General features: G+C 52.2%; 1 protein-coding gene and 4 non-coding genes across 5 annotated transcripts in view; all 5 read right to left on the reverse strand.

Moving 5' to 3' along the window:
• Positions 1-3,715, reverse strand: part of atp2a3 (ATPase sarcoplasmic/endoplasmic reticulum Ca2+ transporting 3) — a 17,793-nt gene extending 14,078 nt beyond the window's left edge. The window contains 1 exon segment of the mRNA XM_068744438.1: positions 3,598-3,715. Coding sequence (XP_068600539.1) covers positions 3,598-3,715 — 118 coding nt within the window.
• A 7,574-nt stretch (positions 3,716-11,289) lies between these two features.
• trnai-aau (transfer RNA isoleucine (anticodon AAU)) lies at positions 11,290-11,363 on the reverse strand. The gene has a single exon. It is a non-coding gene; the product is annotated as a tRNA-Ile (tRNA).
• Positions 11,364-11,496: 133 nt separating this feature from the next.
• trnai-aau (transfer RNA isoleucine (anticodon AAU)) lies at positions 11,497-11,570 on the reverse strand. Its single transcript has one exon. It is a non-coding gene; the product is annotated as a tRNA-Ile (tRNA).
• Positions 11,571-11,699: 129 nt separating this feature from the next.
• On the reverse strand, positions 11,700-11,773 carry trnai-aau (transfer RNA isoleucine (anticodon AAU)). Its single transcript has one exon. It is a non-coding gene; the product is annotated as a tRNA-Ile (tRNA).
• Positions 11,774-11,906: 133 nt separating this feature from the next.
• On the reverse strand, positions 11,907-11,980 carry trnai-aau (transfer RNA isoleucine (anticodon AAU)). The gene has a single exon. It is a non-coding gene; the product is annotated as a tRNA-Ile (tRNA).
• Positions 11,981-12,039: the final 59 nt, after the last annotated feature.

The following is a 12,039-nucleotide window of genomic DNA, read 5'->3' on the forward strand; positions in this document are numbered from 1 at the left end:
ATGTCTTTATGGCAGACAGCTAGAGACGAAGACGGACCAGGCGGATGATGAGGGGGGGGGGGGGGGGATGGGGTTTCCCGGCTTCCCTCAGTCATGCGGGCTTCGTCAACCAGAGGCTTGCCCAGGCGCATTCCTGAACGCTGACTTCCTCGCTCTCTCGGTGTCCCCACAGCACCTTAGCCCCGCCCCTTCCCCCTCCCAACCCAGACAAAGAATAAAAGAGCTTGTTTACACGCTGCAGAGCAGAGGGGAGACACTTCCTGGATACGGTCGCCAACAGCAACAGGAAGCTGGTTGTCGGGAAGGAAAGTGGGAAGCTGTCCGTCCAGCAACGCACGCCGCCAATAATCCCCAGGTTCTAATCCCAGTGAATTAACGCGTCCGGATTATTGGGGCCACGCCCATTCTGTTAACCTGGGTGAGGTTAAGGTGGAATTCAGGCCGCCACGTGTAAACTACGAAACACGAAGAACGTTTTCAGCCATTACCATGGCAACGTAGCTCATTGCAACAAAAAACAAAGCTTTTCACACTACAGCGTCTGTCAAAATAAGAATAACCGTTATGCAATCAGCGCGGCCTCGACTCACTCCCCACACGCTCCGAGGTGGGCGAGCTAACGCTAGAAAGCAAAACGCCATGGCGGCCAGCTGGAGGCCGGCGCTTCTGCTGCAGGATCCCACTTCCTCTCCCGTTACCAGAAGGCCTCGAAACGAAACGATGAGGCAATCCCCGATGACATCATCTGCTGCAGCCTCCCTCGCCCAATGCAGGCTCAGGCCGGAAAAGGCCTGCATGCTCGGAACATACCCAATGTGAATAACGCACGCACGCACACACACACACACACACACACACAAGTCCGGGTCAGGGGGCTTCTCTAAAGCGCCGCCGGGCTCAGAGCATCCCAGAAAACAAAGTGGGAATACATTTCCTCAGGAGCATGAAGCACCAAATCCGTTTGTCCACCGATTCCAGCATCTCGGCGAAACAGAACCTCCTTCGTGGAGGTCATCAGAGAGGTACCATCGAAAGGGTCCGGAAACCTGGATCCGTCTCCTCAGGCATTACAGACAGAACAAACCCCCTATCTATAGAAACATCTCCATAACATCCACAATCTGGATCCGATCCAGATGAAAGTCGGTGGCGAGATAGAGACCCCCTCCCTGCATGACCGTGTCAAATCCCATAAACATCGATCGATAATCAACTGAGATATTGAGGAACACATTTTGAAGCTCCATTTAGGAGCAATGATCATGAAACTTTCAAAATGGTTTGACGCTCCTTTAGGAACCGGTTGGCGAAGGAAGCCGTCACCGTTCGGGTTACCTCCGAGGAGAAACCACACATTGAGGAAATATTTAAAAATGTCCCAGAATGTTTGCCGTCCGGCGACAGACTTGATCTCACTTGTTCTTCTCAGTCTGCAGAAACAGGATGCGCCTCGAGCTGCATCCGTGCAAAGAAACGGATGAAACGGATGCAAATGGAACTCAAACCGTCAGACAGTCCGACTCCGGAGCTGACGGATGGGAAAGGCGGGGCTTCCTGCTCGGGGCGACGAGCATCGTGATGGATCCACCTGCATCCGCCCTTGCCAGAGTATCCATGACGGCTACGCAACGCCGCCGCCGAGCCAACCCGCTCTGAACCAAACACGGCCTGGTGCCCGTGGCAACGCTAATGCCGAGGCAACTTCCGGATTATGCCTTTCAGGAATGCTGCCGCCGCTTATCCGGCATGAGCATTCCAAGCACCTTAAAATAATCGGAAGCTGGGATTTAATCAAAACTGTAAAAAAATAAAAAATAAAATAAATAGGATGAGACAGAAAAAGATTCTCCTAAATTCTGGTGCCAAACTCCATTAAACTTTGTGAAAGGGCGGGGCCACTGGGGGCGTGGATACCCGGGTAGAACCGACTCCCTGGTCGGGGTCGGCCCCGCCTTTTGATCGGTGTCGAGCCAGACGAGGCTCGATTCTCTTGGTGCCGTGTCCCGTTTGGACGCCGTTCAGACGTCCGTGTCCCGTTTGGACGCCGTCCAGACGTCCGTGTCCCGCTTGGACGCCGTCCAGACTCCTTTTGAAATGCGTCTTATTATCCTGATCGACGGCGCCTCGCTCTGTCAATGCCTCGGGATCATTACCTCTTATTTACTTTAAAGCAGGCCCCCGCAGACATAAACGGCACAGCGCGTGCTCACACAGCCAACAGCCCCCCCCCCGGGCGACAGAGCGCTTCAGATCCGGTGATTCAACGGGCACGGCGGCGAACGGCGGCCTCAGAGGTGGGAGGGAGGAAGAAGAGCCAGGTGAGTGACGAGTCGGGCCAGGATGGCGGCCGGGCCGGCAAACGGAGGGCCCAGGAGGACACGGAAGCGACTCGGCGGCCCGAGGACTTCAGGTTCGCTCAACTGTCCAAAGCCGCACGACTCCGACTCAGCGCAGTTTAACTCGCGTGGGCGTGAACGACGACCAGGAAACGGAAACAGCGGCGCTCAGATTTCAGGCGGTCGGCCTGCTTTCACGTCAAGTCGCAGAACAGGAAGAGCCGACGCTAAGTGAGCGCCCACTACAGGAAGTCACTGATGAATTTGAAAGCATTCATTCAAGGGACGGAGCGGCTGCTGGAGGGGGGGGGGGCGGTTTAGTAGGTAGATCAACCTGCGCTGGCGTGGAGCTAGAAAGTAAACAGACCCAAGGAACTTGAAGGTTGACCCCCCCCCCCGGAGCGGACGCGGGTATTCCCTCGCTTCAGTGTTTATCTGTAATGGGCGTGCACGAGGCAGGAAGTGCACGGCTAAAAGCGAGAGAGATGTTATCTGCGGTAAGACGGTGCTTTTTGTTTTTCCATGAAGTCATCGTCATCCCCCCCCCCCCCCCCCCCCCCCCCCGGGCTCGGCTGCAACAAAAGGGCTCCTGTCTGATGGGGGGGGGGGGGGGGCAGGTGAACTGGGGACGCGTTCAGGTTCTCCGGCCTGTAACCTGAACTGAGCCCGAGAACAGGTTGTTCAACATTTTCTGTTTCACCATCTCAACTCTGCATCTGCGGGGCTCTTCCGGATCCAGGGACGTCGAGTCTCGGGCTTAGCACGCGCACGCGCGCACACACACACACTGATGAAGAGGAGGGGGGGGGGGTCCATGAGAATAAACCTTTTGTTGATTTCACCTTTAAACATGAGCTGAAAACAAAACCTCTCTGCGTAATGACGCGCACCGTAGGTGCGGGACCGACGCGCGTTTCCGTAGGTGCGGGACCGACGCGCGTTTCCGTAGGTGCGGGACTGATGCGCGTTTCCGTAGGTGCGGGACTGGCGCGCGTTTCCGTAGGTGCGGGACTGGCGCGCGTTTCCGTAGGTGCGTTCATCTCTACTCACGACAACGCGTCGATGACTCAACTTTATCCCGCACGAACCTGCGTGACCGGCCGGGAACGCATGCCCGCGCATCAATCAACGTGCCGCACGACTGACACGGATCGGATATCGCGTCTCCGAGGCGCACGCGTTCCCGCAGCCTCGCGCGTAACGGCTGCGTTTCCTGCAGGAAATGGCGTTAAAACGCGCGCGTAAAGAAACACCGACTCACCGTTCGGTCCGTATCGCTCAAAGTGCGCCTTGACCTGATCCAGGGTCAGCCCGGTGTTCTCGTTCACGCCGAAGTTCTCCTGAACTTCAGCCGCAGACTTGGTGTGCGCGTTTTCCATGTTGGCTTCAGACGATCGGCTCGATGCGCGTGTAGTTGTGGGGTGCGCGGTGCGCGGTGCGTGGAACGGCCGCGTCTCGGTCGCCGGTCACCTGTGTCCCCTGAGGAAAAGCCTCCGGACGCCGCTGCTGCTCTGTCGACCGACCGCTGTCGCTACTTCATCTCCATCTGAAGGTGCGCGTGTGTGTGCGCCGGGGCGCGCCGCCTCTTCGCTGTTGAGCACGCCCTCCAGCGCTCCCATTGGCTGCGCGTACCTGAGCTGCCTCGTGGAAGCGTGTCAAACGTCCCCGCTGACGTCAGTGCCGCGCAGCGTCGCGCAGCGTCGCGCAGGGCCGCGCAGGGCCGCGCAGGAATGGCTCATCTTGATTATTGGTTAAATCTCCTGTTTTCCTCTAAACTAAATCAAACAGGAAAAGTCTTCATGGTTCAATGGAGTGACGTCACCGTAATGGCTGTCTCGTTCATCCCAGATGGAAGCGCACGCTCTCCTCTCAGACGTTAAAAGTTCACCGCCGCCGATCCGAAAGCTGGAAGAGGAAGACCACGCTCCGAAGGAGACCTCCATCCGCACCACGGTTTGGGTTCAGAGGTGGAACAAGTCGGTCGCATCGTGCAAACCCAGCACTCTGAGGAATGGGCTAAGATTCCTCCGTGATGCTGCAGTCTGGCCAAGCAGCGAAACGGTCTCCACGGCAACAGAAACCGCTTGTGATTTGATTTGGTTGCTTCAAACAGTAAACATGAATCTAACACACGTTGGGTTGATTCAGAAATGTGATAGAACAAGATCGTCGATGATGCCGAGGTGTCATCTTACGGCTCGGCGCCGGAGGTCGATGGTTCGAGTCCCTTTAAAGCCTCCCCAGGACTGGTTTTTAGCGTTGAGGCTCGAGACGCGTGTTGTCTTTCTTACCGTGTCCCGCATGTCACGGACACAAAAGACAACGTGTGATGATCAAAGCGTCCCCTTCTAACGGGAGTCTGACTGGTTGGAACTTTTTGACTCCGCACGCTTTCCTCCTGTTGGAACTTTTTGACTCCGCACGCTTTCCTCCTGTTGGAACTTTTTGACTCCGCACGCTTTCCTCCTGTTGGAACTTTTTGACTCCGCACGCTTTCCTCCTGTTGGAACTTTTTGACTCCGCACTCTTTCCTCCTGTTGGAACTTTTTGACTCCGCACTCTTTCCTCCTGTTGGAACTTTTTGACTCCGCACTCTTTCCTCCTGTTGGAACTTTTTGACGCCGCACTCTTTCCTCCTGTTGGAACTTTTTGACTCCGCACTCTTTCCTCCTGGTTACACGTTGCTGAACGTCACTGATAAAAAATAAAATAATAAAATGTGTGGAGGTTTGAAATCAGCCGATGATGTCACGATGACATCATGTGGCAGAAGTTTCAGGAGTTGACCTATTTTAATGACCTTGGGAAGGACTAGCTAACTAAAGGCATTCTGGGAAATCCACTTTTTCCTCCCATCATTTCATCCCGATGAGATGTTGCTGCGGTGCCCCCCCCCTGTCCACTGTTGGAGATCACGGGACCCGGACTGGGACACAAAGCGTAACGGGAACACGCTGCCCCAGTTCTGTCCTCGTTCACAGCTGGTCTCTTCTCTCTCTGGTGATTACGTCACTTCCTGTCAAGGAAGACGATGGGAACGAGAAGTTCTGGGGCGCAAGGAGCCACGTGTGCATCGGGCCTGGAGGCGAGAGGAATTCCAAGTTTCAAAGCCGTCATGAAAGGGAAATCCCCCCCGCCACTCGCTTCCTCTTTCGCTTCATTTGCATAAGGGAAATTAGCCACGTCCGCCGTAGCACAAAAATAAAAGGCCATTTCCTCCACCTTAGGAAAACTACCGCACCTCCATCTTCAGAGAGATGTGACATTTAATTCACATTTTATAAGGGGAGGGGCTTATTTGAGATTTGACTCTGATGAAAACGCCCGTGCATTTGAGGCATCGCTGCTGCTTGCTCAAGGGCCAGGGCGACGTGGACAAACAGCTGCTGCTGCCAGTTCCTTTAACTCAAGGAGACGCGATGCGAGTCCAAGGACCAGTCCGGAGCAGCTGAACCTGACAGGAAGCCCAACGCCACGGCTCTGCTTGCCTTAGTGCCGATCAATGAGTTTAAGTTTTCTGATTACACCCAGATCATTGATCGGGATCTCGCTCGTCAAATCTTGACTTTGCGATCTTTGATAACGAGCGATCAAAGATGAAAGAGCAGCGGCCGAATAGTCCCTTCACTCCGTCTCCAGGCAACGTTGGATCAATTCAATCAATATTTATTAATGCTGGTTTTGGTGCGTGATGAGATTCAACTGCACAACTGTTGACAGCTCATTCTCTAACGCACACACACACACACACACACACACATGCGTTATCTTCACCGAGCTCAGGCGTTCTATTTGATAATCAATCAGTGCCGGGCAGGATGAGTCATGGCGGGGCGGCCCGCGCTGTCAATCAGCCGGCGAGTAATGAAATCAAATGATGCACATGAATTGGCTAACCAACTGATTGATGCGTGCGTGAGGCGGAAGGCGCGGCACCAAACGTAACGCATACCGGGAACGCATCCGTTAGCAGGATGACTGAAAAGGCTACGTCTGAAGCGGCTACGTACGGCTAAAGGAACAATCCGTGACATTCTGCCTGTGATCTGGAGCGCCGCTTCTCCCAGATCGTCGCCAAGATGAGCAAAGAAGAGTTGGACCTCCTACCAGGAGAGGGCGCCGGCTGAGCGCTGCCAAAGCTTTCCTGAGACAGGAAGCCGACCCCGTGGAGTCCGATTGATGTCATTGTTCATTAAAAATGTGTTTTTGACTGCTGACCAGACAAATAAATAAAAGGCTGGCGACTGAATCGATGCTAAATGCTACGGTTCAGCTAAGACTGCCTCCGTAGACGTCCACGGTCGCACCGGCGGTCTCCACGGCGACCCGTGTCCTGCTAACCCACTGGCCCAACACGCGCTCACTGGAGTGGAGACTCAACCTGGAGACGCTTCGGAGCAACACGGCAGGAAGCTGAGACAGACCTCGCATATTCATCGGCACGATCAATTATTTCCCGCCGCTCCCGATGCGGCTGCTCTGAACCGACTGCTCGTTTTTCTCCTTTTAAATCTATCGCTTCTCCTTTGAAGTGCTTTCCTCCTCAGTCGGAGCCCTTATTGAGTTCCAAACGTTACACAGTTTGTTAACTGGGGGAGGGGGGGGGCAAACGGGGGAGCAAATCGATAGCTACAAGCGCTAATGACCTGTGGAGCAGGTTGCATTCCCTTGCAATGACGCGGCTGTAAATTAGCATTTAGCATATGCTAAGAGACAGGACTCGTGGACCGCTTCAGGCGAAGGAAAGTCTCTGCTGAATAATGAATGATGGTGCGATTCCCTCACACCCCGGCCCTCTCATGCTATTAATAGCTAACACGACGCGCCTCCTCTGAGGGCTCCTTCCAGCTCCTTCCAGCTCCTCCTGGGCTCCTCGTCGAAGGTCTTCTGGAAGTGTTCAGGTCTACGACGCTTTGCTTCGACGTGATGAACGCACTCATAAACTGTCCTGATCCTTTGAAGGGCATCGCCGTTTGTCAAACGTTCATTGACTTGAACACATGAATTAATTCCCACCTTTTATGTACAGTTGCCGGAACATGACAGCTCAGGCCGGTTCCTGGTTGGGGCGGGGGCTCCCCCCCCCCCGCCACATTGACTTCCTCTCCTAAAATCAGGCTGATTTTTATCCGGCCTCTGACCAAGGTACTGGGTTGGCGCCGCCGTTTGTCCCCGATGGAAATCAACGCATTTTCATTTTTCAGCAATCGGCTGCAAATAAATCTGCAGTTTTACTATTTATCAATAAAAGATTCTCACCGTAGAAGCGCCGTTTCCACCGGAGTGGCTGTGAAACACGGTTTAGCTGCTCTAAAAATAAAACGACAACCCTGAGACCCCCCCCCCCCCCACCCCCCCCGAGTCCACCTGCAGCGTGAATTAATGATGCAACACATTTCATCTTCACGCTTTCCTTCCCTGCAAAGCGGCGACTTTCTTCTTTTTCTTCACTGAAATGACATTTTCGCTCAGCTGCAACTCATCTGTGCCTCCGGGGCTGCTCCATGGAGCGTGTCAGCGTCGGTGGGAACCCCCCCCCCCCCCTGCCTCGTCTGGGCTGCAGATCAGTGCATGCCCAGTCATGAATGGCAGTTTGTATCTGCTTTGCTTGCTAATCCTACCTGTCTGGCTGTTCAGCTCAGCTGTGTCAGAGGCCTCCTAGCGCAGAGCCTTGTAATTCTTTAATGAGCTGTCACGACATCAGAAGCAGACAGATCATTAGCGCCGATCACTCGTCATGTTGTAATATCATTAGAAGGCTCTTCTGCTGGCCTCGCCGAGGGTCCCGGCGTATTTCCGTCATCGTGCTACACCACATGGAATTACGCAAAACGATAGGCCTCTAAAGTAAACTAGAAAGACAATCAGAGATTGCAGACCCCGCCTCCAATAGACTATTGGATCTTGTGAGACAGTAAACAGGGCTTCCGGATCAGAGGGGCCAAACCTGCTCTAGCTTGCTGCTCCGGAACGTACTACAAGACTCCTTCTGGACTCCTTTTCCCATCATGCCATTCGTGTCCCTCCCTCTTAAAGTGGCAGTTTACAGCACAGGCACGATTCCAGATGTAAAAATAATTCTAGAATCTGGATCCAGATCCGGATCAACGCCATTCTCGGGGAGGACCGAGCCACGGACAGAACCTTGCTTGTGTAAAAATTTGTGTAAAAGTCGATTGGGTTACGAGTTTTTGAGTTATGCGCTCGGACAGACAAACAAACAAACAAACAAACAAACAGACAAACAGACATACAAAACAAACGCACCCAATTGCAATACCCTCGCCTCCTCTTCGGCGAGGGTAATTAGATGATAGAAGATAGCAGAACTCATTTAGAATTTATTGCCTGCAACACATTTTACAACGTGAGCGTGGTTATCTTTTCGTTGCGTCACCATTTCTTTGCACAACCGTTGGGATTTGAGAGCTCTGCGTGTCTGCGGAAAATGACGTCCTATAGATTTAAAGGGCGGAGGGAATCCTGTACGGATACGCCGCTGGAAATGGATCCGCTCACAGTGGTGGAAATAAAATGACAAATGTAGATAATAAAAGCAAATAGGAGAAAAAGAAGAAGAAATATTTGCACATTCCGAACTCTCCAAGCAGTATTTATCTGGGAATGACTGCGTGATTAGGAATAGTTTGACTATGCATACATGTCAAACTGACTTCTCTATTTAATCTGCATGTCTCCTGGCTGCAGGTGTTAGGAGACGGAGGACAGGACAAAGAGGAAAGGAAGGAGTGACTGTGATGGAGGTCAGAGATTAGGCCGGGCGGATGTTGATTCCTCGGGGAGCGCTGGTCCTCTGGGAAATCTCACTCTTATTATAGTCCCAGTCGTCGGGGCTTCGAGCTCTCAAGCAAACCCGGCCGAGCTCACTCCGAGTTCTCTCCTTGTGACTCCTGCTTGCTCCTCGGAGGAGCTCACCCAGTTCAACCAGTCCCTGTTGACTTTACCACTGCAAGCAGAAATGGTGTTTGTGACCCGTCGCTCGAGATTCCAGGGAACAACTCAGCGAGACGAAGACTGCATGAGGAACGTTTGATTGTGCGGTTGTGTGTTTGTGCGTGCAGGACAGACACACACAGCGGCGGGTGCGACACCATGAGGCGCCGGAGCTTCTGAAGTCTGGATGGGCTCTTCTGAGGAGGAGGAGGAGCAGCTCAGCTCCTTCATCTGTGTCATTTTCTGTCAAAAAATATTGTAGTTTTCCATCAAATCCAAAGACGTCCTCCACGTCTCAGCCCAGAGGATTCTGTATTGCTCCTTCACTTTACAGGAGCGTGATCTGAGTATTTATATTCATAGTTCTACTTCGCAGCGGTGACGTTTAGGACACAGCTGGGAATTCTGTCCGCATTTCAATCTGGCTGCAGACGAGAAGTCGGCCAGACCGGCGTCAGTTAAGAAACGAGCATCCGTGTTCTGGACTTACATCGACGTGCACAGAGTGCGTTCTTATTCCTGCAGCGCCGTCGAACGCATCAGGCAACGCTAACAGGGCTACAGAGTTAGCATTCCTACGCCAGAACTGCTCCATAAAGGGCTGCACTCATGATGAACAAAGCTCCTGGTCCTGTTCCCCCCGGCTCGCTGTGCACACGCCACACATTTATCCATAAACCTGATCTGATCTAGATGTTTCATAGAAGTCGCTACATGCCGAAGAGAGAGGCTGGCTAGTTCCATGTAGCACCAGAAGTGAAGTCGATGGAGAAAAGAGCTGAGGTGTTAAAGTAGGAGGTCTGATCACCTCGAGGAGAGCAGCGCTGTAAAGCCCGGGAGCCCCAGAGAGCAGCTTCTGCCCACGTTTCAGTCTTTAAATAAAGCCCTGGCCTGATTATATTGCTCTCTTCTCGGCTCAGGACTCGGCTTCCGACACAGACCATCAGAAAGTAGCTTGCCTGCATGGCCTAGATGCGAGGCACAGCGCGGCACAGCTTGTTGCGATACAACATGGCGCCAGATGAGCGCCGCCGCCGCCATTTCTGTAGTCTGTGGTCAGTTTTCAGGAGAATTAGAACTGCGATACGAACTGGGAAGCTGGAAGAACCTAACCCCCCAGGAGCTTTCAGTAAAGTACATTTTGTGATTTAAGGTTTTTTTTATTTAAAGATGGGTAATGTTGATTGTTTTTTTTGGGGGGGGGGGGGGGGCAAAAACTGTATGAAACGTGTCACTGATCGGAAGCGAGTGTGAAGCTAACGTTGGCCATGTGGCCATATGAAGGACATGAGGGGAAGGCTTTATGTCCATGAATGATATTTGCCTGACAAATGATGTCAAGCAGGAGTGAACTCTGGATGCAAAGGAGGCGGGGATGTGAGAAACGCACACAAAGACACATTCAATAAAAAGATGTACTCATGATCACGCAGAGAGAATGAAAGATCTGCAAAAACAAAAACAAGACTTCAAAGGAGAGAGACGATGAAGGATGCTGCTGGCTTCTGGGCGTGCAGGTGGGGAGGTGGGGAGGTTCACCTGGCGTGGGCAGGAGGCTCTTCAGCGCAGGGGGGTGGGAGATGCTTGATTCTCTCGCAACATTCAGATCTGACGGCCTCCTCGTAGCAGGCAGGCCTGCAGAGCCTGATTCCCAGCCGCCGGCGCCGTGTCCTGAGGAGATGTTTCACCTGATCTTCACTATCCTGGAGATTTTCCACCAGAAAGAAGGAAGTATAATACACAAACTCAACTCTGATTGACATTTGTTTGGGAAACAAAAGGTGAAGCCAATGGCGGCCCACTTGGGGTTCAAGAGTCGGAGTCATGTTTATGCTGTAGCGGGAGAAAGAATCAACACACCGCAGGCATTAAAGGGAGAGGTGAACGCTTATGGAAATCATTTTCTATTTGAGTCGGATGGGAAGATGGGTATCGCTCTCATGTCTGTTTGAAATGACAATGTGCTGGCTTTGTCTGAAGCAATTGAAAGTGTTACTTCTGGCCAGTACGGGGCTTGAACCCATGACCTTGGCGTTATTAGCGCCATGCTCTAACCATCTGAGCTAACCGGCCTCATTTGGGTCCCTGAATTGAAGCAATTGAAAAGTTTTACATGATTGTTCACAACAGAAAAGAAACTTTATGAGTTTCGTCCTTTGTCCAAGTCTTGGTTAAAAAAAGACAGAAATGAAGGGAGCACTACTTCTGGCCAGTATGGGGCTTGAACCCATGACCTTGGCGTTATTAGCACCATGCTCTAACCATCTGAGCTAACCGGCCTTGTCTGGGTCCTTGAATTGAAGCAATTGAAAGGTTTTACATGATTGTTCACAACAGAAAAGAAACTTTATCAGTTTCGTCCTTTGTCCAAGTCTTTGTTAAAAAAAGATAGAAAGGAAGTGTTACTTCTGGCCAGTATGGGGCTTGAACCCATGACCTTGGCGTTATTAGCACCATGCTCTAACCATCTGAGCTAACCGGCCTTGTTGGGGTCCCTGAATTGAAGCAATTGAAAAGTTTTACATGATTGTTCACAACAGAAAAGAAACTTTATGAGTTTCGTCCTTTGTCAAAGTCTTGGTTAAAAAAAGACAGAAAGGGAGGAAGCACCACTTCTGGCCAGTATGGGGCTTGAACCCATGACCTTGGCGTTATTAGCACCACGCTCTAACCATCTGAGCTAACCAGCCTCATTTGGGTCCCTGAATTGAAGCAATTGAAAAGTTTTACATGATTGTTCACAACAGAA

The sequence above is a fragment of the Brachionichthys hirsutus genome, chromosome 10 (genome assembly GCF_040956055.1).
Source record: "Brachionichthys hirsutus isolate HB-005 chromosome 10, CSIRO-AGI_Bhir_v1, whole genome shotgun sequence".
Lineage (NCBI taxonomy): Eukaryota > Metazoa > Chordata > Actinopteri > Lophiiformes > Brachionichthyidae > Brachionichthys > Brachionichthys hirsutus.